Below are 27183 nucleotides of genomic sequence, written 5' to 3' on the forward strand. Positions count from 1 at the left end.
AACTACAATTTTACTGAAGTCTTTAGTAAATAATACAGATAGGAAAAAAATGGTAAAAACAAGGCATTGGTGTAAATTTAGTTCATCATGCATTGTTCTCCTTTCATTCATTTTCTCTTATTAGCTCTTTTGACATTATGCACTTGTAGTTTTGTAATGATGCACTGTAATAAATTTTTCAATATTGGTTCACAGCAGCCCAAGTGAAAATTCCCCTCTACTAATAATCAAGTTTCTCCACAACATTCAAATCTGAGCAAACTCACTTTCACCTGCTGCAGATGATCAAACAGAAATACATGAAAGAAAGCAATCGAAGAATTCAAGAGATCTCTGGTCTATACAATATCTGACTCTGCAGGCTGGCTGTACCGCTTAGTGCCAGGTTACTATCTCCCCCTACTGGGGAAACACCATTTGTACTGGAGAGCACGATCAAAATAATGTGCAGCAGACCATATAAGACTAATATATAGTCTCTATACTGTAGATTAGTTTATAGATTGCAATTTCCAGCAGGCACACTGCAGTGTAAGGAGCTTGAACAGTGTAATCGTTGGACTATAAACAAAATAAATAAATAAACTAAAGTGTGAATCCGTTTTAATGCAAAGCAGACTTATATATCAGGCATGCCAACTGCTGGGCTTATTTGTATTCCAGTCCATGCCTGTGTAACCCTTCGAGCACTGGCATAAGAGGCTCACATGGGGACCAGGTGGAAGAACTGCTGCAGGGCCCCCAACCTTTCTATGTCACAAAGTGGGCAGACTACAATGCAGTTTAGGAATGGGACAGTGATTTTTAATGATTAACATTTCCTGGGAATACATATTAAAATTTATAAGACTATAATTATTAAGGGAGAAGGGGGTTCAGAAAATGTTTTCTTTTGTCTGAAGGTAGAGTAGACAGACTTTTTGGGAGTGTAGAGCCTTTACTATGCATATAATAGTGACTTAAATATTTGGATGAAAAAGACAACTTTGGGTCAGGTGTCCTTTGCCATATGCAGACGACAACAGTTGTGTGCCTGTACTATGTCGGGGGTTTTTAACACATTCTTGGTCACAACTCATCAAATACTGACGCTTGGTCAGTGGCCCTATACGACAAACCATGATGCTCTAGGTCAGTGGTTTCCAACTGCCCAACTTGTGGTGCAAAAATGGGTCGCGGGTCCATTCTGAATGGCCTGCAAGTGACTCGCAAACATTTCAGGTTTGTTAAAACACGCATTGAATTTCTAGCACAGAGCTTTTATTTTGAAGTACTGTTTCCTGCTGTAGAGTGAGTGACTAACGGACAGCTACTTGACAGAAACGGTAAACTAGCTTGATGACATGGCCAAACGCAAGTACGTCACTGAATATATTAAACTGTCTTGAACTAATGACTAAGGAGAAATCTGGACCCCGTGGCTGGACTAGTTGCTGGAACACTGCTTGAGGTAACCTTCTAGCCTCAGTAGGGACAGTGTTTTTCTACATGCATTGAACACATGGATTTAGAAAAAAACCCATCATGGTTTCCCTTAATAGAAGTACATTTGTTACCACAGTAATGTAATGTCACATGACGTACCTCACTATGTCGTGTGGCATACATCACTAGCATAGTATGCTACAAATACTAGCACTTTATGTTGTTATTTAAATAAGTCAACTGATTTTTGGTTTCACGCAGGAAACAAACAGCAGTCTCAAGGGTGAAAGTCCAAAGTTTGTTTGACCCATCCATCTCCCCTCCCTACTGTCTTGTGCAGACTTTCATACTTTTTTTAACGACTGTAGTTGCTCTTAGCATCAAAAAATGCCACAGTCCACTGCACCTCATACCGCCACTAAAGGGTGCTTCAGTGTCTGAAGCTGAGGGCTACTGACCAAGTGTCTGTGTTTTTATAAAGAGGGCGTTGGTGATGCGCATTAAAAGTTCCATTGAGTTGTTAAGGTCGAGGGGAGAGGAACTATACCTGTATTCGTCTATGCACATTAGATAATTAGTAACATTAAAGGGAAATTTCGGTTTATTTCAACCTGTCTCCTATCGTCCTAAATTTGTTTCAAGTGACTAGTGACATAAAAATAATAGTTAGCATGTTAGCCATTAGCCTAGATACAGCCGGGGCGCATAGTAGCGTCAGACCTGTTAAAACGTAAGTGAAAGGGCAACCTTCAAGTGCAAAGGTAGTCCACTAAACAAGCTTTTTTTTTCACAAAGACTGCCTCATATCGTTAGGATAAATGTCAGAGAACATATAGAAAATGACATGTAAACGTGTTGTCTTACCTTACCGGTGTGGTGCCATGTTTGTTTACCATTTAGCTCTGCTTTCCAAAGCGTGGCCAAAATATCGCGAGAACAAGCAGCGATCTCATACCATAAATTTCCCTTTAACTACAAATAAGAAAACAAACAACATCAGTATGCAATGCCTTAACTCTCATATTGACAGATTTTAACAACAACAACAGCATAATACACTTCCTAAAATTCAGCTATGGCTTTGGTGTGCCACCCCAAGATTTTCAGTGGCCCCATTTGGCCACCCATATGAAAAAATTCTTTGGGCGCCACTGTTGTAATATTGAAATTGGGGTTCAGGACTAAATGCAAAACACTTGAAGTTGCGTATTCTGTAATATCATATGTAAACATCAGTGCACACACATATCATTCATGGTGCATTGTCTTCAAGCATCACAACAGTGTCAAACTCCAGAGGCTCCCAGATATGTATGTACTCCATGTACAGATAGTCTTCCTGCACAGCCTCAGATTTCTACAGGGAAAGTGGAAGGAGACATCCTGCCAGCTACCATCACACCCTGCTGTGTGCCAATTGCATTTAGCTATAGCCTCCAGCCCCTTTCCATCCAAACTCCATATCATGACACCAGACTGTGGCTTCCTCATTTAGAGGACCAACAACGACTACAAGGATTTAAAAAAAGCCCCCAAACTACAATGAGCTGGCATCCTCTGAGGTTAGAGAGTGATGCAGACTGATGGAAAAGTCAATAATGACCCTCGGGACCAGCAGGCGACATGCCCTGGCTGTGATGTAGACTCAAACTTCTGATCATAGAAGGCAACTGCCGTTATTGAGCTTTAAACTGCCCAGAAACATATGGCTTGGCAACACAAACTTCTACTCTGAAATGTTCATATTTTCAAATGTATTCCTTCCACTAATCTATAAAAATATTATATATTCAAAACGACAAAAATCTTAAAGACAACACATCCCCTGTTTACTGAATTGCACATTTGTATAGAAACAGTCTAAAAAAATTACATAAAAAGGCAAAGACGTGTCTTTGGAAGTATAGATTACTATATAGTATAGATTACTAGATGATAATCAGGTACTGGCTATACTCACCAGTAGAGGACACTGTCATCCCATATGGAGGAAGCCTGTGGGTGGGGAGTATCCATTATGTGTTGTGTCATGAAATCATGCTGGAGTTATCATCCATTATATATTTAACAGACATGTGCATGTGCCAAACCAGTGTTTGCTCACTGAATAAATGAAGATGGTTCATCCTCTGGGAAACCTATATGTGCCCAGCAGATTTCACGGCAGTCTGACATGTTGGTCAATTTATGGGGGAATTTTCACCTGATGGTTGTGTGAGAAAGAAAGATGAATCATTGGCTGCAGACCAGTTCATAGATTTAATCACAGCCAGACACTCAGACTCGACATTCCTCTGGCAGTCGCTCAAGTGTGAGTGTCCTGTAAGAGTCGACATACAGCAGCTGATATAAGAATAATTCATGACTCACAAAAAAGATAAATGTATGAAAAAACATCTTTTCTTCAGGAAAACATGTAATCTTGGTTGCCAGTGTTGTAAATTTCTCCCCGATTTTGGATTAGAGTCTTGCTGTGACATGTCCAGATGTGTTTAGAAGCTTTTATTGGTGAATTTTCACGGTAGAAGGCGTTGCTATTCTCTGGAAGACCTGACCAATCACAGCAGACTGGGCTTTTTTGAGAGAGGGGCTTAAAGACTAAATCAAATCATAGATTTTGATTTACTGGTCCATCTACGCCCCCACCCTCACCTATGGTCATGAGCCCTGGCTAATGACGAAAGAATAAGGTCGTGGATACAAGTAGCTGAAATGAGTTTTTGTCCGAAGGGTGGCTGGGCTCAGCCTTAGAGATAGGGTGAGGAGCTCCAACATCCGGATGGAGCTCGGAGACGTTGCTCCTTTGTGTTGAAAGGGGTCCGTTGAGGTGGTTTGGAGCATCTGATCCGGATGGAGCTCCTAGGCACCTCCGGATCTGGGCTTGTTCAACCGGTAGGAGGCCCCGGCTAGACCCAGAACACGTTGGAGGGACTACATATCTTGTCTGGTCTGGGAACACCTCAGGGTCCCCCAGGAGTAGCTGGAAAGCATTGCTGGGGTGAGGGACGTCTGGAATACTTTGCTCGGCCTGCTGCCAACGCGACCCAGCTTCGGATAGGCAGTTGAAAATGGATGGATGAATGGATAACTTAAAGAGACAGGCACTAAAACAAAGCTTCTCAGAGGCATGTGTTCCTGCATGAACAGAATGAGGAAAATGAAGCATTTTTTGAGCATTAAAGCATGTAAACATGTTCTAGTAGAAACCCAAAATACAAGTGTGAACCTGTAATGAGCATAATCTGCTCCTTTAAGTAGAAGAAAATGTGTCGTTTGACCTCCTCAAGGTGTACCAATTACCCGCTATCGTAGAGGTCTTATTTTAAAACGTTAAAGTCTCTAATTTACAACCTCTCCTGAATCATATTATACATTCATTTCACACTGAGTCCACAGAAAGATATCTTTGGCGGTTTGAAAATGCATAGTCTGCTGCCTGTTAGTGTGGCATTTTAGATGAGGCTGCATGGTGAGATTAAAATGACTGCATGTTTAGCCGTCATTTCTCTCACATAAATATGTTGAATTCAAAGAATCCTCCATCTGTATCCTGACATTTTGAATAACAGATGTTTACATTCACCAATCTCGAGTCCGTCTCTCCGTCTCATTCTTCACCGAATTCTGCCTGTTTTACAGTTGCCCGAGGCCTTTGGGGTCTGGTCCATTTCTCTATCTACCCTTTCTCCACAAATTGAATCCCCTCAGGCAGCACAACAACAGAGTGAATACATGCTCAACTTGATTTTCATTGTCTGAATCTATTTCTTGAAGGGGACAAGTGGAGAGAAATCCAGCTGAGCAAGCACATGTGAGACTAGAGGGCAAAACAGGCTAAAAGAAAACTAAAATGCAACTTGGAGACATTTCTCACCAAGGCTGAGTATGACAGGGAGAAATGACTCTTTGTCTCTGCGACAAAACAGCTTCAATCATTCATAATTCAGTTTGTGTTTGCTCATATCGCAGGTCTAAATGAATCTAATACAAAGCCTTTCGACCCTGAATATTCTGTCAAAGCAAGTTCGGCCTTGTTCTAGGCGTGTGTACACAAACTTTAGAACAGACACTCAGATGTTTCACTGTAACAACAGTTTTAATGCCACCCTGCATATGATTAGCCTTTTTGGCTGACTTAAAGTAAGTTCCAGCAAAGTTAAACACACTGGAATGCAGATATAAAAGACTAAAGATATACAATATCCTCTACGTTTGGATTTCACATTGAAGACCCATCACTTGTGTAACCATCCAAAGCACAATTGCAGGCCACAGTTTTCAGCTCCTCTTTTATTCAGTACAAAAAAAACCGTAATAGGCATATTTATTGCTTCAAGTTGCAAGTATAATAAGCTGCTGGATGCAAACCACTTACTGCTGCAGCATTCATTATACTGTAAAACCTGCTAAAAAGCAAGACCTGCACAATCTATCAATAATTGCTTGCTCTTGAGGTGAAACGCTCTCCACATGAGAATACAGTAGGAATGTCACAGAGGGACAATGGTGGAATGAGAAAGTTTGTGATGTAATTCGCCTCGAGTTGCATAAACACCGGCAGGCTTTTCCCCACTGCTCTCATACAAAGACAGTTTAGAGGAAAACATAAACACAACAGTCTCCAAGTACAGTGTGAGGATGTGCTAAAAATAAAACACCTGGTTCCCAGAAAAACATTTAAGGAGCAATTGAGTACTTAAGCACCGTTATAGGGTGCATGGCAATTTGGTCCACGAAAATGTAGTTCAAATACTTGGCAAATTTCCATCAAATCTGGAGTGGATATTCATAATCCTCCAGAGGGTGAGTTAGAAGGTTTTTGGGGGCCTGCTGACGGGATTATTAAACTCTAATGGTCAGCTTAGTGTTGTGCATGAACGCACTAACAGAGCTTCTTCATTCAATGTGCTCATGTTTTTGGAGAACAGTGAACTGACTGTATCTGTTTGCAACTAATGAACGTGAACCTGAGAGGAGTTCACTCTCGCAACAGCGAAAAGATGCTGACACACTATGTTTTATGGCACCTTTGGATTTACAACACTCGGCATGCAGGTGTTGTGCCATCAACTGTCTCCCTGTCAATATGTGTTCCTCCCTGCCTAAATCTGGACCGAACCTTCTCCTTTACATAACCACCCACCGTCTCTTTGCATAGTCTTCTATAGTGAGCACAGGGCAGCATTAAGTGTATCTATACAACGCACAACTGAAACACTTTGCATAACACATGATTAATGTTAAACGATAGCAGTTCGGTTTAGGTAACAAAACACCTTAGTCAGGTGTATAAAAAAGATCATAAGTAAAATAAGTATGTTTGTAACACATTGTGATGTAAATACATCACATCAGTGACATCACTGTACAACCCCTACTTAAAATGCTTAATGTAACATTAAAGCAGCATCAGCTTTTTGTTTCACACTTGACACAATCAGTGGTCTCATGGATAAAAGTCCAGTTTTGTTTGACCTATCCACCTCTCCTCTACACAGACTTTCTCTCTCTTTATGCTTCATCAGTTGCTCTCAGTGTTAACCTTTGCTGCAAATGGATTTATACTGGTGTTAATTGAAAGCCCAAATGAATCTCATAAGGATGCCAAAAGGTGCCTTTGGGGTCAATATCACACACCAAGGGGTATCAAAGAGGCAGTATCTGACGCCCTTGAAGTAAATACTGGATGGGCTAGCACAACTGACAATTCAGACAACACATCTACCAGTACTGCTGACTCCAGTTAATATAAATATCTATAATATTGTGCCTGCTTTGTTTGAAAACCAACCTGGTCTCACTCCAAAGTCGTCCAAATCTGACGCTTTGGCAGAGACAAAGTTGTCCTTTCACGTCGGCATGATACACGGCCGGTTGCCATAATAGTGTAGTGGCACGTGCTGGTGTCAGGGGGAAATGTGGTGGCACAAGAACGAAAATTAAGGCAGAGAAAGTCTGAGTATGGTGGACGGGCGGGGTGGATGGGTCCAATAACCACCGACTTTCAAGCGGGACTGAGGTGTTCATTTCCCATAAGATTGTAAAGCAAACCCCTGTTCTTTTTTCCTAAACCCAACCATGTGCGTGTGTTGGCAAAACGTAACCATGTGCATTTGTTGTCGAAGGAAAAAAACATCAATTTGTGGTGTTGTATTAATGTAGTGTGTTTATTTTAAAAGAGACTGTAAGTAAATTTCCGTGAAAACGGAAGTGTATCTTTGAAAAAGACAATGCATGTAACAGGCAGAACTTGACATGGCGTCCAAGAATGTCAACAACCAACACACCCAGGGTACCTTGCAGGTTGTATCTGGACATGGAAAGGCCATGATCAGACGTCGATATGTGACGAGGTTGGAGTCAGAGTGTGTTGGAGAAAACATGTCTGAAAGCCAGTTGCATTGGCAACAAACTTGAAATGACACATCAAGTGTAAAGCATCTGACAAGTCTTGGGAAGTATCTGGGGAAAGGGAAGAAATGAGAGTAAGCTAGCTCATTTTCTGGGACTGTAAACTTCAAAATTGTGAAGTATAAATGTGAACTAGTTCATTTCAATCTGTGTGAAGTAAACTTTGAGCCATCTGTTGTGAAGTGGTCGGCTTATCATCAGATTTCCAGAACACCTTCGCATGAATGCCACATACTACTTCAGTCGCTCAGTCTTGTTATAAGAAAACTGACGTCCTTGACATTTACAGTGCAGTTTACCTTCTTTCACAAACTGTATACTGCAACTTTAACTTCAAGCATGCCAAAACAAACTATACGTTTCACTTTGAGATATGCGGAGTACATTTTGACCTCCATAACATCCCCCTCCACTTGTGTGGGATATTTTGGTGCCTGGTCCAACCCTAGTAGGCTCATCTTCTGCTGACACAACGGAGCACTGCAGCTGAGAAGGTTCATGGTTCAAGAATACATTGTTAGCATGGCATTTACATTAACATATTTGTTAGATGATTTTAAAGTTGATTTAAAAATGAAACCTTTTGCTTAACATGTGTTAATGCACTTGTTTGGTGGGTAGTGTTCCTGGAGATTTCTTTCTGTTATCTGTGTGTTTTATCCTCCTTGGTATTCTCCTACATTCTTGCACTTTCCAGCTGCCTCTATCTCAGGTAACTGCTAACTTGAGCCTATTTGGACTCCAAGTGCCAAGTGCTTTTCTCCAAAGATACAAAAAGAAAAAAGAAGAGATAGAGGAGAAAGCAGGAGGAAGCAGCAGGAGAGAAAAGCAGGGGGGAGAGCATGTGCAGGGTTTCTGGAGTGCCTCTAGTGATTCAGTGTCCCAGCACTATCTCAGAGAAGAGAGAGAGAGAGAAAGAGTGTGTATGAGAGAGAGAGGGAGGGAGAAAAGGAGGCTGGGAAGAATAAAGGGTCAGTCCAGGGATTGTCCTCGAAAGGAGAGGAACTACGTCTGTGTGTGTGTGTGTGAGGAATGAGTGTGTGTGTGTGTTGTGTTTGCTTATGCTGATGTTTGAGGTCATTTTTTTCACCCTGCACACAGAGGATATAATAAGAACCCACCGCCATGAGTCGGACCACCTTTTTTGAGGTAAGTCTAAATGCATTGAGCTAAGTGTCACAGAATGCATTTGTATTAACTGAAACATCTGATTGCCACTTTCTGATAGAGAATTTAAAGTTTTGGATTACTTTGTTTCACAAGGCCTCACTTGAAGAGACTCGCTCTGAGCAATAATTGATAGAGATCAATTAGAATCGTTAAGAAAGTTGTATTAATCATCTGTTTTTTCATCATTGTCTTAATGATTTTAAAACTTGGAAGCATCTTCAGAGGCTTTTTTTTTGGCAAACACTCTTCTGTCGGGTAATCTCAGACTTCTAGCCTGAAGCACAACTTATTTTAGTTATTTATTTTGTTAATGATTATCTGTCCAACTAACAAACTACCACATATTGACACTGAAGAGCTACAATTGTGACTTTTAAAATGTCAGACAATCACTCTGCTCAGCAGCCTTATTATGATACATTAGAAAGACAAATGTACGGCTGCTGACTTCCAGAAATAGTGAACAAGTTTGAAGTGTCAGCAGAGTTCATAAAGTTTCTGTGTCAAAGTAAACCAAACTGAGCTGGAGCCCTTTTTATGATTTTTCTCTTGCCTTAATTGACTCTTGTCTCACGTGGCCTTATGAACACCAGTGAGGAAGTAGACAAGTAATTTGCTTTAAGTGCAGCAGGCCTATGAATTCCAGCTAATTTACAACACGCTCTGGGATGTATGCCACGCTCTCAGTAACTGTTACATAAAGAGTGCAAGCCCAATTAGCAAATATTTAGATGTTCTGTAAGAGAGATATGTTTCTCAGGCCTGATCTTGTAAGTTTAAATTAAAAAAAAGGCTGTGCACTACACTAAATATAAAGCTGCAGCCAACCTCAGCCTAAAGACTGGAAACTGGGGGAAACTGCAAACAAATCCTCCTACAGCACCTCTAAAGCTCACTGAGCATGTTGTGTCTTGTTTGTTTTATCCATACAAAAGCTAAAAAATAAGAGGGTTGTGTGCTGGGTTATTTTGTGGCTGAGCACATAATTTCTTGTTTTGGAGATGGCAGTGAGCAGATTTTACCTTTCTGCAAAACTGAGCTAACCACCCATCATATTGAATAGGTATTGTGGTCATAAGCTTATGGTTATATTAAAGGCCTCCTGCTACACAGACTAGTATGCTCAGAATGCTGTTATCAGTTTTTAAATGGCCATTGGCAAAGTTTTACGTTTCCTTATGTTTCGACATAGCTGTGGCTAACGTGGTTATGTTTAGGCACAAAAATCCATTGGTAATGGTTTGGAAAAGATCATGTATTGGCTACAACACCCATTTTTGGGTCAGAATCACGACAGGAAACTAAGCAACAGGTCACTAAGAAAAACACCTATGTCAGAAACCCTGGGAATGCCTCAGTGTCTTGCATGAACAACTGATGTTGTTTGTTGGTCTGCAGTGGTCTGCACCTACCATGCCATCCACCATCTCCTCCACCTCCCAATAGCAAAGTCAGCCAATACACGTCCCTGCATAACAAACATGGCCATTTAATAGCGGATAACATCATTCTGAACATGCTAGTTGTTGAAGCAGGAGCTGTCTAACGTATAAGGGTGTTCCAGGAATGATTCCTAAAACCCAGAAATGAGGAATTTTTGTACTCCTGGCTCCTCAGTCTTGAAGTCTGGTCTGTGGTAACACAAGGTTAAGAGATTTTCACAATTTGGTCTACAACATAAAACATGTCAGTAAATACCCCCCTTTTATTTGTCTTAAAAAGGCAGTTGCTAATAAGTGGTTAAATGACACAACAGAACACCGTCATGTTCCTTTCTGGTAGGGAGGTAAAGTCATGTGAATGCGGTGTGGTTCATTTGTAACGTTAGCTTTTGGCAAGTGCATCTGGGGTTCAAAATCATAAAAGTGGTGTTCATTTGAGAAGATTATCTTGCTGAACAGAACATGTACGTATCATAAACATTTGTTTGCCACAGAGCTTATTTTCTGCAATAATCCAAAATCCATTGAAAAAAATCCCATTCAATTTTTGACAAGGGAACCAGGGCAATGCTAACTTCCACGTCAACCTACAGAAGAATGTCATTCCTGGAGCATTCTATACCTAAAGCAGTGATTACCACTATTACGCCTGTTTAATAGAAAGGTAGTGTTTGACCTATGTGAGCTTTCTGGCTTCTGCGTGTAACTTTGTATTGAATGAACAGACATGAGGGTATAATCTCCTCATCCAAGTCTCCTTAAATGTCAAACTGTTCCTTCAACCCTTTGCCTGCCTCAAGATGAGCACTATACTTTTCAAGATTTGAGGACAGGCAAGAACATTTGGAGGCTCATCACCGATCTTTCCACTTGAAATCAGTTTTAAACAAGCTTCACTCATAAAATATCTTGTCTATGTCTCATTCATACAGTTAGTATTTGAAAGTTAAACCTTGAGAGACCAAAGATAGAAGTTTTACTTTTCTGAGCCGTGATAAAAGGCTGTTTTTGTCTAAAAGTGTAGTGAGACAGATGCTTGTGGAAAACTTAAGACAGATTGTTGATCAGCAGCATGCAAAGAGCCAGCTGAGTGCATAGTCGATTACTTTCTTTGTTTGAAAGACAAATTCTGTCCAGTTTGCGTGAGAGTGAAAGCAAAAAGGACAATGGTATATGCTGACATCCATACAATCAACTTCAATAGAATCATGCTTGGAGTCAAGTAATGATCCTGTGGTTCAAGATCAGCCATTACATTCATCAGCTTTCACATTAAGTGGAGCTGTTACAGCTAAGAGACTTCTTCAGCTGGTGTTCGTTATTAAAACAAGATATGAAACCACTTTAAATCCTTATCACCTCCTCACAAAGCCCTCACAAGCATGTACGCACATGTTCTGTATGACCTGTGCTGTCAGCAGTGCCCTGCGCTCCCATGAGAGGACAGGGGCGTCTGATAATCAGATTTACAAGGGCACAACAGCACAGCCGAGTGCGCACCGTTTTACAACACACAGCCCTAATGACACCCTCGATGCTCTTCGTGATCGCACAGATGCATCAATATGCGCCCGTAGAATGCAGTTGGGAAGGTTAGCAGATGGAAAGCAAAACAAACCCATCTCCCAGGATGCACTTTACTGAAACATCAGCATGCCCTACAAAGCATGAACACACACGGCAAAGAGTGACAAGATGAAAAACTCATATTCTAAATCTAGGAGTGTATTGCAGGGTAATTTCAGTGAAAATCTGGGAGGTTCTGCTGGTTGCAAGAACTCCAGGAGAGCGTTGTTTGTTTAAAGACATTTGCTTTTCTAAAAAAAAAAAAAAAAAAAAGACAAATGCAAAATCAATATCCTGTTTGAAGATGTAATTGATCTCATGAAGGTGAAGGAAAGAGAGAATCAATGGCTAGAATATTGTAAAATAAATCTGGGCACAAGATTAAATGACTTACCAAGCTTGTGTTTCTCGCAATACAAACAGCAGATGGTGAAGGGCTCTCTCTTGCTGCCATTCTCGTTCTTTCTTTCTCAACTGTGCACTCAGCAAATCTTTAGGTATCCATTAGTGGGTTATTACGCTGTCCAGTAAGGGAACCAATTTAGCTAGGACAGCTCTGCTGAGCAGCACAGTATGGAGTGCTTTCAGGGCAAATTGTGGGCCGCCACCCACCATTCTCCTTGCATATGTTGTACATCAACACTGACATGGTCTAATTAAGATGAAAAAGATGTGTGCAAGAGAGCAGCAGGACAACACGAACCCTTTTTTCCCCAGACCTGATTCAACCAGCCTCATTATTCAGATTGAGATTACTGGGAAAACTGGACACACTTGGCAGTAAGGCCACTAACAAGAGTGTCAACTGGACTTAACTATATGGTTATATTTTCATTGATATTCCGTTTATAATTCTGTGATTGATTCAAGAATACAGATGAATTATATTGCTTTGGGGAACGTGTATCTCATGCAGTCACCCATTTTCTGTTAACTATCTAAATTTTCTTTTAAAAAGGGGCTCTGATTTGAGTTCATAGAATCCCCGTTACGCTACGTGGAAACAGCCAATATGTCAATATAATCAATGTTTTGTGTTTTTAACATAAAGAGGCTTTATTAAAAAAAGATTAAGGCTCGTATGAGTAAACTTGATTACATATGTAAGCAAAGTTAAGTAGAAATATTCAGTCATAAAGATACATAACGAGTCCACTTCTTATCATATTTATATACATTTACTTCCAGCCCTCTGGTAATGGATAGGCTCAATTTTTATAGTTCATTCTGAGGGGGATGTGAGAGGTTGAGGTCCAGCTTTTATTGCCTGTGGCTTTGTTGCTGAGGTTGCATGAGTCCAGGGGCGCCGCCAGGAATTTTGGGCCCCATGAAAACAAATCACATTGCGCAGCTGTTGTCACCACATCTCTAGGACCTAACTGACCCATTAAAAGCTTTACATAACTCTAACTTTGAAGGCTTGCAACTGTCTTGCTTCTTGCAGTTCAAAACTACCAGTACAATATTTACTGCTAGTGAGTTGTACATGCAACAGTCTGCATACAGTATGCAATTCACTATTTGATGCAAGATTAAAAACTGCCATAAGAAATGTCCTAAGGGCCATCTTTTATAGTTTAAATGTAATTTTTATTGTAAAATCCCAAAATGGAAAATTCTCTCAACATTAATGAAAGACTTAAAAAACAACTTACTGTAAATATACATTAACTTTTCAATCAAAATAAATTAAGATCATCATCTCAAAATAATAAAAACAGCAGATTTTTGATACCAATAAATGAACGACACTAAATCCTACAGATTTACATTGACCCAAATTACCTGCAGTTCTGTATCACTACCGCTAGATTACATACATTACATACACATTTTTGGTTGTGTGTGTGTGTGCGTGTGTGTGTGTGTGCGCGCGCAAGCTGCTTAAATGAATTGCCCTTCATGAAGGATTAATAAAGTCTGTATCTATAGATGTCATTTAATGGCCATAATTCAATTTAAATGAAAGCATCTAACTGGATTATTTTAATATTGCCTGTAACTTTAATACAGGCTGAGTTAGGCTAATTAATGTTTCCAAATGTCCAGACAGTTGTAGGCTGTTTTAATTTGTTTGAATTTCTGTCATTAAAAATTTCTGTCATTAAAAATTATTTCGTTGTCTTTTTTGTAAAGGTAAAAAAGAGCAAGAGAGAGAGAAATTCCCACAGACTCCCTGCAGTGATGCTAACTGGCATATGTTGCTCACCTTCTTCATTGGGACGGGGAGGGGTAAAGTTATGGGGAGACCGGGCTGCTGCTTCTGACTCATCTGTTGTTGAGTCTGGTAAAAGGGGCAGGGACAGCTGATTTAATATGAATATCTTGCTAAACATTTACCTGCACTGATTAAATGTAGGTTAAAAAGGAGTGAAATGTAGGCTAACACTAGTCTGTACCTAGTTTATTTCACTATGGACAGTAAGCTAACAGGTTCATTTCTACCACTCACAGACTACAGGCTACCCACCTTTCTCGGAGAAAACTGGGTGACATATTGACACCCTTTCTTTTGCCTCTCCTCTCTCTTTCCTTTTATGAAAACAGGATTTTATTTGAGTACTAGCCTAGGTTGCATGATGGTGATTGCTGACTGCTACTACACACATCACAGTCAGTGCCCTAAGGCAGGACCAATCCATTTCATGCAGATACAGGGGGATGGTCAGTCAATATGTATGTTTACTTTTTGGTCAATGGGGATATTAAACTTTTACTGCCAAACACAAGTACAAACAAAGAGATCATTAATTGTATTACTATATTTGAAAAAATATTCTTAATGATGATGAATGAATATTCATTTTTACCTATTTTTGGGGCCCCTGTCAGTCAGGGGCCCTTGGAATCGTCCTAACTTTTCTCTCCTATATGGCCCCCTGCATGAGTCCACAGACCATCAGCAAATTTACCACTTTCTGAATTTTGGTGAATACATATGAGGCGTGAATGTAAATCTCTCAAATGTTTATGTGACACTTACTACCTTGATGTTTTGACATTTTGTGTTTTCTTCAGGTGAGGGTCCTGGATGCCAAGACCAAAGAGCAGCTTTGTTTTTTAGATAAGGTATGCTCACATATTGCCATGACTACACCTTTACCCTTTTGTTTCCCTCAGCAGGGGCGTGTCCAGACTTTGTTTTTTTTTTTGACTGGGATGGCCATAGGGAGGCACTGACTTCTGTAAAAGTGGCATGAAGTATGTGCATGCACAAATGTTGAAATAATGTTTAATTTATGTCTTCACTACTTCTGTCTACTACTAGCCCTTTTTACACTGCCTCCTAATGGCATGAATTTTACGCTGTTATACCACCATGCTGTTCTGTCTGAAAGATACAATTGCGTAATGGGGGGACAAAGTTATCTCACCTCTGAGCTGGCATCAGAGGTAGTAACAGTGCCAAAATGATGTCTGTATAAACAGGACAGCTGGCAGGACAGGATCAGGAGTGGCATTGATGTGACATTTTGATGCGTTTGGCATGCAACCTACCATGGGTGATTTAAAAAGTTGCTGTTAGCAGTTAACAGCTAACTCCAAGCCAAAAATGACTGCAAATTGGAAAAATAATGAGGTCCAGTAGCTCTTTATCCTCCCAACAGAGGACAAGATTACCAGTTGGTAATGACGCTGAAACGCTGTGGCAGGAAAACACCACACAGGCACAGGCAGACGGAAACCAGAGCCTCTGAGGCAGAACTTGTGGTCAGGGACAGAAAGCTGGTGAGTTTACCGGGAAACAAACAATGTAGACGGGTCAGAGGCAGGCAGGGTCAATAACAGGAGATCAGACAGGTAAGGAGTGCTGGAATGTCTTGCATGAGGTTGAAGAACATTCTGGCAAAGAGTGTTTGCGCTGGACACTGGAGAGGCTTTTATACCAGGCTGATTTGGCTGATGAGCTGTAGCTGTGGAGGCAGGTGAGAGGAGCTGCCTTGGTGAGGGGGGCGTGGCTGACTTGCAGGGTGCAGGTGAATGGAAATTTACCAGGAGCAGGTGAGGGAGAGAAGCAGACTGAGACACTACTGCTTTAATTACTGACATCGCAGTATCATACAGGTTTCTTACATTCCTGTGTTTGACAGTCCAACATTTGTATGTGGGCCCCATGTGGGTAGTACATGGGCTGAAAAATGGGCCCTATATGGGATTGTCCAAGGGTTCCATAATGGCGCCATGCCAGTTGCTCACATGGGTGGTTTTACTCAAGTGGGCGCAAGATAAGGGGCCCATACCTCCTTGGTGCCCAGGTAGCTGTAGCATTACCCATTACCCCAAAAAAATCACAATCATCGGTATCACCCCAGGCCACTCCCAAGCGTAATCTGTATCAGCCTGTTTCCAACTCGTTATCAAAACTATATCATGTTTACACTGAGTGAAATATTCAAACCCCAGATTCCATGTTTTCTCGGCTGCACCATCAAACGGACATTATGCTGCATTGTCTGAGACACATTCCTGCAAAATTCAGCCCTATGAATGTGGGATTGTTGGAATGATTGTGGTCTCCACTACAATTTGAAATAAAGCTCTCTGAGTTGGAACAATTTGTGGCTGCACAGCAAGAGTTTGTAATGACTTTGAATTTAAGGGGTTTTAACTAAATAAACACTGTTGACGTCTTCACTGATAATGCATCAAGGTCACACACCCATTGTTTGTGCTCCATTCAGGTGGAGCCCTACTCAACAATAGGAGACATCAAGAGCCTCTTTCACAAATCACGTGAGTGCTTCAATGCAGTTTTTAAACTGATGAGTTTGATGAGTGTTTGCTGGTTCTATTATTCACTGTATTGGGCAGTTTTTGTTGGCCCTCATGTTTTATCTCGATCTCTGAAAGTAAAACAAACATGTTTTATAGTACTCTGGTGCGTTAGTATAAAACCTGCATGATTTGTTAATTAAGTTCATTATCCAAAATATCAATTTAAACTGGCTTTTTACTATTTTTTGTATCTTTTATTGCACATTTACTGTAAACTACAACTTAAATTCTTGCCGTGCTATTGAGTGATGTTATAGTATATCATATCGCACCACTTCACCACAGAGATGTCCTGTTAAAAACAAGCTCTTGTTTACTTCTCTGAAGCCCGTCGTGGTTCTGTCATCAGTGTGCGTCTGGTCAGAAATGTTACCAAATGTTTGCCAAGCCCGAGGCCATCAGGATCCATCAGAGCAGCAGACCTCAACGTTATTCCATTGTGATCAATTATTATTGGGCCCGAGGCCAAAGTCTGCGTGTGCTACGCCAGCTCTGTCCAACCCTGTATGTGTGTGTGTGTGTGTGTGTGTGTGTGTGTGTGTGCTGGTGTGTGTGTATGTGTGTTTGATCTGCACAGACCCTCACTGGTATCCAGCAAGACAGGCCCTGAGGCTTGATCCCAGTAAGTAGCCGTATTGTGATCATTTACTGTATGTGTATGTATTAGTGTCTCATGAACAACATGAAAGCTGCAACAGGCGACGTGGCTTCAAATCACAGTGGGTGGCAGCTATGTAATGTTTAAAATTGAACGTTACCACCCACAAATACTGTATGTCAGTGCCATGAATCAAATTCTTTACTATCCAGTCATCCAGTGTCTGATGCTTTATACAAAATAAAAACAAGTGAGGTGTTCGGACATGGAATGAGTGCCCGCTTGACACTATTTAAGCCCCGTGTCAGTTCAGTTTGGTGCACACGTTTTCTGTTTCCACTGTGAAAAGTTGTGGATGGTACCACTGGAACCGTTCTGTACCGTCCCCATGTTTGGTCCCCCCTCTGTTGGGGTACCTGGCACACAGATCTGGTGCTAAAAGGTGGAGCTGTGAACACTGCAGTCTGTTGATTGGTCAGTAGAGGACGGTCGCTCTGCTCAGGGCTGAGTTGTGGCTGGTTTTGAGGCTCATGTAACCACTGTTCATACTGTGGAGAGTTTTATTAGTAAACTGTAACTATAAAATGAAAGGATGTTTTGCTGCCTCTCACAGCAGCTGGAGTCGGAGAAAAAAATAACTTCTTCCACTGGGCCGACTGCTGGCGACTTTTAAGGTGGAACTTTAACATGTAATGTTACTCAATGCATGAGTTGACGAAGTGAATCCATCAGCACACCTTAAATTTCACTTTAACAGCTTTGACCATCACTTTAGTTTTTATATGACATACACTTTTAGTAATGAGTGGATGTTCAAGTGTTCCTGTGGGCTACATCATCACTAAACCTCTGAGCTTGCTTTAGAAGGACTAAATGCACAAACGCGCTTGAGACTCTCACTGCAGCCTGTTTTATTTTGTTCTGTCAATGTCAGTGTGCAGCCTCGTTCTGTGGACGATAAACCAGATGCAGACTTCCATCTGTGTGAGTGAGTGACAACAACCCCACCCACATTTAAGAGTACTGTCTGTGGTGGAAACCCTAGGGTCTAGGTACCATGTCTAGGCCCATTTCCACCGCAGGAACTTCGGGGTAATTTTACGGGGCCCGGGCCGTTGGTGCGTGTCTCCGCCGCAGGAACCACCTCCGAAGGACAGAGTTCCGGAACTTTTACGGGGGCTAAACAAGTCCCTGCCTTGGAGTAGGTACTCAGAACGGCCCTGAAAGACTCCTGGCTGGGGCTTGGGATTTACTTGGTGCTGATTGGATATACTCAAGGAGGGATGTGACGTCAACAGAAAGCAACAAAATAGCCGGCATTTTTAAAACTCAGCAGACGAGGGTTAGCTCGTTCATATAGCTTCCGTCGCCATGTAAAAAAACTCACTAAATGGTCCGTGAAAAAAATATTTTTTCCAGCAGATATCTTAGTTACAACATGATTGAGCTAGCAAAGCAGGTTTGTGTTGATACGTGTTGTATGTATTCAGTTTTAGGAAATCACGATGTCTAGAAAGCATCAGTGGCTGCAGCTGACAGGGACAGCTAACAGCAGCAGCAAAGCTAACATCAGGACGTCATCTGTTAAAAGCCTCCCGTTGTCGGATACGACATGAAACTACTCCAGTTAGCTCAATCATGTTGTAACTAAGACATCTGCTGGAAAAAATATTTTTTTCACGGGCCATTTAGTGAGTTATTACAGACACCGCTAAGGGCTAACAGCTAACGGCGTCCCTACGTTGCCCCAGTAAATGGTCGCGCAACGATTACGTCACATCCAGAGCTCGTAACTTTACAGGAACCTTCCTCCTACTCCGCTCTCTCAGTGGAGACACGGCGGTTGAGGGGGCCAAGCGAGAGGACGTTCCTGTAGTAGTTCCTGCCACCAAATAGTACCAGGAACTTCTTCAGTGGAAACGGGCCTTCTGAAGGGTTACTTTTGGTTCCAAAGGTACCATGCTGAAAGTGTTGGTGTACTTCTGAGATCTCACTTATTGTCTACAGTGTTTATCCTTTGGCTCCGAAGCCATTGTGGCATATTATCCTTTGATAGGTAACTAACGAGGGGCAGTTAGCCATAGTGTTTGTTGTTTATAAAGAGCCCACTCTGTAAAACATGTGCAGTAATTAAACATCATTTTGTGAGAAAAGTGTCCCACTAAGGTACTGCTGTTTCCTTACCTGACATTAACGCAATTCATGGTGTGACACATGTTAGGCTTAGTACACCAGTGGAGCCTCCCAAAGAGACCTGCATGTCCAGCAATGCTATCAATATAACTGGAGACAATTACACAGTTGTAATTGAATTGTATCCTATGTGATCTCAGGCCAAATGTTTGCACAAGCCTAATATTAAAGACATGCTGGAAAAACCTGGATGTGATCAACACGTGAACTGAATGGAAGATTTTGAAATTATGTTACTGCCATTACACCAGAATGCTTAATAACATTTACAATGACCTTCGCTTAAAAAGCACCCCACGTCTTTACAGAGCCACCATCACCTTGGAAACCACTGTCTGTTCTTCCTTTCTTTTCACTATAAAAGGTAGACTGCTTGATGTACACCCTTGTTCCATTTATTCAATCCTAAATTAAAACAGTCAAATAGACGGCACATAAAGAAAGACCTACCAGGAGGTACGTTGCAGGGCTTTGAATCGACTATGCGGGTTATCTTGTTACTAAAAAGCACAGAAAAGAGACTTTGGTAAAAAGCTATCTGGGCCAGTTCCCCCTGATGATATTCTAAAAATGTCATCCAATTAGCGCAACATATCTGTGGCTGTGCCCCCCTGAGCTTCCAGGTAGAGAGAACGTGTGCTGAAAAACTGATCAGACTCATTAAAAAAAACCTCTGAAACCTCAGTTTAAGCCACAATGCTCCACACATGACTGCATATATTTACATAGTCATAATGAATTTTAGTGTGACTGTTAATGCAAAGACTGTCTTGTCATTACTCAGTTCCACGAAGCTTGATAATCCAGAAACAATGTTTTGCATGATAGTACCGGTACTCTTTGCCAGAATGTTCTTCAACCTCATGCAAGACATTCCAGCACTCCTTACCTGCCTGATCTCCTGTTATTGACCCTGCCTGCCTCTGACCCGTCTACATTGTTTGTTTCCCGGTAGGTTGCTTGCAGGATAGTAGATTTCTTACAGTAGAATTTCAGGTGAAGCTACAGAAGCCCTGAAAGGCAAAGTGAAACATTTTTCTGTGGGCAATTTTGGCCAAAATCTAAGTTCAAGTCCTACATATAGTTTTTTTTTTCAACTTGACTATTAGGGCTTCCGTATTAAGCTGAATTTGTGTACATAAAATAATTTCACAAGCTTTTTTCTTCATCTTTTTCCAGAGGAAAAAACACTCAGAGATGATGAAATCTTACAGAGTCTACCTGTTGGGACCACTGCCACCATGTACTTCAGAGATCTTGGTCCACAATTAAGTTGGACTATGGTAAGAAGAGCACACGCAAAGATTACCAATGTGCCAGTACTGTAATTTCATATACTTACTGTCAGTGATGAAAAGTAACCAAGTACATCTACTCACATACTGTACTTGTTTTAAGGTACTTGTACTTTAGGGTGCTTTCAGACCTAGAGTTGTCTTGCTTTGGTCTGAATCAGGGACTAATTCTGGGCCTAGAGTTGGTTCGTGTTCTCATGGCAGCATTTACAAGCGGACCAGATCAAATGCCTTGTGCGAGAAAGCTGCTCTTGATTGGTCAGAATTTCCATGTGTGAAAAATCCAGGAAGTAAAGCAAACGTTGAAGAAGAGTACACTTGCAAGATAAATGTGACACTTTCTAATGTCACAATGGAGGGACAACTACGCAGGTTGATTTTAGCGCTGCTCATCGTGGACTATATTGCTGTCATTGTTCATTTTAGTCAAACCATACAGTTTGAAAACGAGGCGCGGCTCCAACTAGAAAACAATGTTTTGATGCATTGGATGTGCTGAATGTGCATATTAAGGCAGCACAGGAGGAGGTGCACATTAATAATCCTCCAGGACTGTAACATGCTCATGTTTAACCCAAACAATGTGTCATGTGACTGCAGTTGGTTCAGATCCAGGTCGGAACACCTTCTCACCACAAACCAACCGCACCAGAGTTCGTTTGTAACCAGACCGAGACCACCTCTTCAAGAAGGTCTCAGTGTGATTGTTTTGATGTGCACCTGAGTGTGATTGCTGTGTTCACACCTGCCCAAAGACGGAAGACAAAAAAAATAAGAAATGATGTGCACAAATTTCTCATTCAAGAGCACAAATTATTAAATTGAGTATTTTTTTCTTTCCCCTCTGACAGCTCCCAGGCTCCACAGTACAGACAAAGTATAAGGTGTTAGCTTCTCTTTTGTTTCCAGGTGTTTCTGGCAGAGTGCATCGGGCCCCTTCTCACCTACCTCCTCTTCTATTTTCGAGTACCGTACATTTACTCTAACAGATATGCCTTCACCTCCAGTCCTCATCCTGTTGTCACGTAAGTAGAAAAAAGAAAATTCAGCAATAAAATTCACAGTTTGTCCCAGGCTGTGAGTTTTAACCTGCAGGCATGAGGCAAGTTTACTGATTTATCACCTCGTAGAATAACCAAGTGTAAAGGAATAGTTCCATGTTTTTTGGTTTTGTTTCAAGACTTAAATTGATATCACAGTCATACATATTAGTGGCATTAATCTCATCTGATTCTTATAAAGAGAGTAAGCCTATTTCCCAAAAAGTGGATCTGTACTTCAATAATTCGCATCTAAATCTGCAATGTACTTTTTCACTGCCATTTTATGCCTCACTACATGTAAAACTACATCTAATATGGAGTACAAGTCATTCATCTACACTGAAAAAAAAAATCTATATTTAATGTTGCTGTGACAGGACGGTTTGAACAGTCTCTCTTATTTATGTTCGTCATTGAGTTGGGTTTGTCATTTTTTTTGTAGTACTTCAAGGAATTTGTCAAACCCTCAGTTGCTTCAACAATCCGTCTTGATACTGCAGTGTTGCATCTTGTTGCATATGTTTATATTATTCTAGTGTGATTTATTATTTACAGTATGATGCACTTTCTTTGCTGAGTCCCAAATGTTCTGATGCTGCAGTGTCCCAATTTGACTCTCAGGGATCATTTAAATTTAATCTTGTCTCATCTCAGACTTTTGCTGCTGCAGAAATAGTGCAATGAAGCTGCATGCTACGACAAGAACATAAGCACCTCAGTTAAATGTACACACTTGTACCTCTGACCTCATCCTCACCTCTCTGTCTCTCAGACTAGCCTGTGCCTGTCACACCTTCCACTACATGAAGAGGTTGATAGAGACTATCTTTGTGCATCGTTTCTCCCATGGGACCATGCCTCTCAGGACAATAGTCAGGGTGAGGACATGACTACCCTTGAAAAGACGAGCCTCTGTTAATATACTCACCTCTTTCACAATGTGTGGCCTCTTTTCCCCGTCCCATACCAGCTGTTGTGGTACCTATATTAGCCTGAGGACACGTTCTGATACAGAATCTTACAACAGTCTCAGAACACAGTGTCTTGATGAGGAGAGGAGGTTATTATAGGCCTTCTTTTTTGTGTTTCAGTGGTTAAATGAATAGAAATTCACTCAAAGTAACTACATTTTCATTTTAATTTGAAATGTATCTAATAATATATATTTGTTTTTCACTTTCACATATTCATACATCTGTGTTTTTTGTTTCCCCTTTCAGAATTGTGCCTATTACTGGGGTTTCTCAGCTTGGTTGGCTTACTACATCAACCACCCTCTTTATACACCTCCATGTAAGTCCACCCAAGCACGCACACACACACACACACACATCCCTGTACTTCAATCTTTGTGAGGAACCTCGCTTAGATCCCCCCCAACGTTATTTGTAAAGCACAGCTCATACAGCAAGTGCAACTCAAAGTGCTTTACATAATAAAATGAGAAAATACACATAAAAGACAGTATGAGATCAAATTAATAATATTAATATACACAATCACATATACACATAAAAAAGCTACAAAAAGGCAAGTCCAAAAAGATAGGTTTTAAGATTTGGTTTGAAGCTGACTACTGAATCAGAGAGTCTGACATCCTCTGGTAGGCAGTTCCAGAGACGAGGACCAATGACCCTGAATGCAGCATCATCATACTTTAAGTTCTACTCTGGGGGATGTATTTGACCAACATATCAGATAAATAGTCAGGAGCCAGTCCATTAAGAGATTTAAAAACTAAAAGCAAAAGTTGAACAGGAAGCCAGTGAGGAGTCTTAAAAACCGGAGTCATGTGTTCTCGATGTTTAGTCCTAGTGAGTAAATGTGCTGCTGTATCTTGGATCATCTGCAGTTTGTTTAAAATGTCCTCGATCTGTTGGTTAAAAATGTCGGTCCTCACAACATAGCAAGTGCAAGTACAGACACTCACACACACAATGTCGTTTACCTCCATGTTTCTGCAGCTTATCAACACCAGCCTATCTCTCTTCACAGCATATGGAGAACTTCAAGTTAACTATGCATTAGTGATATTTGTGGTAAGTATACTGGTGTTCACTCGGGGCCAGCATAAAGTAGTGTACATGCATGTATAACAATAAGGTGTGCAATGCTTATTTCTGCTCCAGATGTGTGAACTTGGCAACTTCTCCATTCATCTGACTCTTAATAATCTCAGAGGAGAGGGTGAGTTGAGCTTTATTCCGTTACTTGCACTGTACTTAATGGAGGAATACATCAAGCTCTGAAGGGATTCTGATATGGTTGTCACAGTCTATTATTGTATTTAAGTATACTTCTACATAAATTACATTTAAATGTTACTGAAATCCTTTTTTGATCTCCACAAAACTGTTTCTCAGGACCCAAGGCCAGAAGGTTTCCTATGCCAACAAAGAACCCATTCACATGGCTATTTTTCTTTGTATCCTGTCCAAACTACACGTATGAGGTAATAGGAAGCACAGTAATTGATCATAGCAATGAATGAAATCACCCGTGCTTGTGTATTTACCTCTGCCTGTATGTCTGACACATACTGTAGGTTGGAGCTTGGGTGAGCTTCTCCATCATGACCCAGTGTCTGCCAGGTATTTAGAGTAAATCAGTGGTTCCCAACTGGTGGGTCGCGGTCCAAAAGCCAGTCACGAGTCCATTCTGAATGGACCACAGGTGACAAATGTGTCAAGTTTGTAAAAAACACAATTCATTTTTAAGCACAGTGACGTTCCAGCACAGAGCTTTTATTTTGAAATACTGTTTCCTGCTGTATAGTGAGTGACTAATGGACAGGTACTTGACAGACAGCAAACTAGCTTGATGGCATGTCCAAATGCAAGTATGTCGCTGGATTTGTTAAACTGTGTGGACCTTGAACTGATGACTAAGGAGAAATCTGGACCCTGGGGCTGGACCAGTTGGGAACCACTGCAGTAAATGATGTTTTGTTGATGTTAGCTAAATGTGTGTGTTCTAATCCTTGTTTGTTTTGTATTCCAGTGGCATTGTACACATTATTGGGGTTCATTCAGATGACCATCTGGGCCAAAGGGAAGCACAGAGCCTACAGCAGGGAGTTCAAGGACTACCCCAGCCTCCGGATGGCCATTATCCCTCTGATTCTCTGATAGTGATCACAACATGAATTAATGTAGCATATAAGACGTGTACATTCACTCCCCACAGGTGTTTTTCACTGTGGCTGAGGCCAGCACTATGCAAGCGTTTGTTTTTTATATCAATGAACTGAAAGGAGTGGGAATGGGAGCAATAATATTACGGCAATAAACTGGAGCATTAGAAATGGCTGGGAACATTTTAATTGTTGAGTTTCAACAACTGGTTTTAGTTTCTTAGGAGTCTGATGTGGCGTTATGATATCAGCTTTGTACAGAGATTAGGTACATCTTCAATCTGCTGTCATATTCTCTACACACAGTCATAGGATGTTTTTGATATTCAGGACTTGACTGAAGGTTGGAAATGGCACGTCAGCATTTTAGCAACCCTTATTCAAATCAGCGAGCAGTTCTCATCGCAAGCTGGCTTCTATAGCCCACAGGTTGTGTCACTCCTTCTCAGTGATGAACGCTTACAGCACTTATAAAGTTTTCAGGTTAAGTGAAAGAAATAAAACACACTCTAGGTCATAATAAAGTTCCTGTGGAAGCAAACTAACAGACTGGAATTTAAAATGTCACGGCATCCATTTGAGAGTGCAACATAATTTTTAAGCTCTCATGAGGAATGCTGATGAAGCAGACATTTAATTATGCTAATACTAAGCTTCTCCGCCGTATATCTCAGATTGTTTTCTTAAAGAGAAATGAAACTGTATTGTAGGTGTGGAACTTCTGGCATTAATGTGTGGAAGGCTCATAAGGTGGTCTGTGATAACTGCTGTTCTTCTCCAGTCATTACGCTCTAATCTCAGGTTTTACTAAACTGTTAATAACTGTTTTCCATAAATGTGAATGTGAGTATTCTCAAGGTATTTGATTATAAAACAAATCAAGCAGGATGTCCAGAAATAAAAAGGTTCACATCTTAAGGAAAAATTGTGACTTTATTGGATGTGATGACCCTCTCAGAAACGTCTTTTTGTGACACTGACTTCCTCTCATGACACCAGGTGCTGGTTGAATGCAGACAAATTACCAAAGTTGCACATAATCATGACAAAGCGCCAAAACTGAAGACATTGGTGGCATAAAAATATCACAATACTGAAATGAATTCCATAGCAGCAAGAGGATTTTGTAAAAATCATTAGCTGTATTGCACTAGCAGGTTTTTTTTAACCAAACATCTTGGTAAGAATTGTGATGCTTCAATTAAAGCTGCATCAATAAAGTGCTAAGGCTATGCTTCTCTGAGTGCTTATTTCACATATCTAACGAAGGCAATAAAAGACGATCTTGCTTGGCATCTGAAGCAAAAAATACACAGGACCTATGCTTTCTTCACACTCCCATTACAGCCTGATATTGAACCTTTTTGACATGTCATCAATCACAGCCATGGTCCTTGTCATAAATCTCAAGCTTTGTTTCATTTAGTTTGCAAGGCCTACAAGGTGAGCAAATCGTGGAACAAAAAGCAGGCACAGAAATGCTCCACACTTTCCAAGTCCAAAGCCCACTAACCCCGTTTACTGGAAAAGCAAAGTATTGCCACATGTCAAATCATCAGTCAAACATGACATATGTCTTGTACCATTTACAGACTGCATCTCAGGGCCTAACACCACTCAATGGATCAACAAGAACGGCCCCATTCCAAAGGCTGCTTCAAATGCTGATGAGGGACTCAAACTTGGAGGACACATCCAGTTCGTGCCTGTGTTTTTAGTATCCCAAAACAGTTGCACCAGCACCAGTCGCCTGTCTCCACTAGACTAAGGACAGGACTTCACGATGACACTGTATAGAATCCTAATTTGAAGAGGAGGTCCAAGCTGACCAACTTTCAGTCCTCCAAAGTACACACTCACCATTTGGACACTGTGGCCCCTAAAACACAAACCAAAGCTTTTCTCCCAGTTGAGCTCATTGAGGTAACTTCACTTCTTCAACGACTTGAAGGGTGTGGTTTCAACATATCGCTGTGCCCCAGCAGCTTTTGGATGCAGCACGATGGCATCATCCTCTCTCGATTGTTGTTTGGCGAAATTCACAAAAACCTAGAGGGAACAGAAATACATAGAAACATTAGAAACATAAACCTATTGTCCTCTGAGCCATGATGATGCTCGATGCAAGGCA

The 27183-nt window shown here is 41.0% G+C and overlaps 2 protein-coding genes across 2 annotated transcripts in view; one reads left to right on the forward strand and one right to left on the reverse strand.

Moving 5' to 3' along the window:
• Positions 1-8913: 8913 nt before the first annotated feature.
• Positions 8914-25793, forward strand: tecrl2a (trans-2,3-enoyl-CoA reductase-like 2a). Its single transcript, XM_049566119.1, has 13 exons — positions 8914-8985; positions 15033-15083; positions 16697-16748; positions 17368-17412; positions 20761-20864; positions 21786-21901; positions 22692-22797; positions 23140-23212; positions 23915-23958; positions 24049-24106; positions 24283-24371; positions 24465-24510; positions 24920-25793. Exons 1-13 carry the CDS (start codon positions 8962-8964, stop codon positions 25045-25047), a joined length of 936 nt encoding a protein of 311 aa, XP_049422076.1. The 5' UTR covers positions 8914-8961; the 3' UTR covers positions 25048-25793.
• Positions 25794-25964: 171 nt separating this feature from the next.
• Positions 25965-27183, reverse strand: part of abca4a (ATP-binding cassette, sub-family A (ABC1), member 4a) — a 51502-nt gene continuing 50283 nt past the window's right edge. Inside the window, exon 51 of the mRNA XM_049566120.1 lies at positions 25965-27101. Within this exon, the coding sequence (XP_049422077.1) occupies positions 26982-27101 (120 nt within the window). The 3' untranslated portion in view covers positions 25965-26981. The remainder of the gene's footprint in view (positions 27102-27183) is intronic.

This window comes from Epinephelus fuscoguttatus, linkage group LG21 (genome assembly GCF_011397635.1).
Source record: "Epinephelus fuscoguttatus linkage group LG21, E.fuscoguttatus.final_Chr_v1".
NCBI classification, from domain to species: Eukaryota; Metazoa; Chordata; class Actinopteri; order Perciformes; family Serranidae; genus Epinephelus; species Epinephelus fuscoguttatus.